General features: G+C 56.1%; 1 protein-coding gene across 1 annotated transcript in view; it reads right to left on the bottom strand.

Annotated features, from left to right (window-relative positions):
- The window catches only part of MCPH1 (microcephalin 1), a 128,976-nt gene extending 128,833 nt beyond the window's left edge, over positions 1 to 143 (bottom strand). Inside the window, exon 1 of the mRNA XM_014533026.1 lies at positions 131 to 143. Within this exon, the coding sequence (XP_014388512.1) occupies positions 131 to 143 (13 nt within the window). The remainder of the gene's footprint in view (positions 1 to 130) is intronic.
- Positions 144 to 417: the final 274 nt, after the last annotated feature.

The raw sequence follows: 417 nt of genomic DNA, 5'->3' as shown, positions 1-417 counted from the left end.
GCCTGGCCTGGCTTCCCGGGCGGGTCCTCAGCCTGCGGGGCCCACACCCTCCCGCTCTGCTCTGCCTAGGAGTCCCTGTCACCGAGCTCTGGCCAAGCCCACGCCACGGGGGTGTGACGTGCACGGTGACCTTTCAGGTCCATTTTCTCCGCCGCGAAGGCGAGCTCACCTGGGCTCTGCTCTCTGCTGGGTCCTCTGAATGGAGGGCTTCATTTAGGCTGCAACCTATGAAATTGCCAATAAGTCACTGTTCTTAGCCATGAGAGTGGCAACTTCATATGGTTCAACCAAATGCCTATACGAATAGGCCTTCGATGTCCTATCCTATATAATAAAAGCCTAATATGCAAATTGACTGAACTGCGGAATAACCGCTCGCTATGACGTGCGCTGACCACCAGGGGGCAGACGCTCAAT

The sequence above is a fragment of the Myotis brandtii genome, unplaced genomic scaffold, assembly GCF_000412655.1.
Source record: "Myotis brandtii unplaced genomic scaffold, ASM41265v1 scaffold930, whole genome shotgun sequence".
NCBI classification, from domain to species: Eukaryota; Metazoa; Chordata; class Mammalia; order Chiroptera; family Vespertilionidae; genus Myotis; species Myotis brandtii.
Note: the sequence above shows the minus strand (reverse complement) of the source record. Positions and strands in the feature narration are given on the sequence as shown.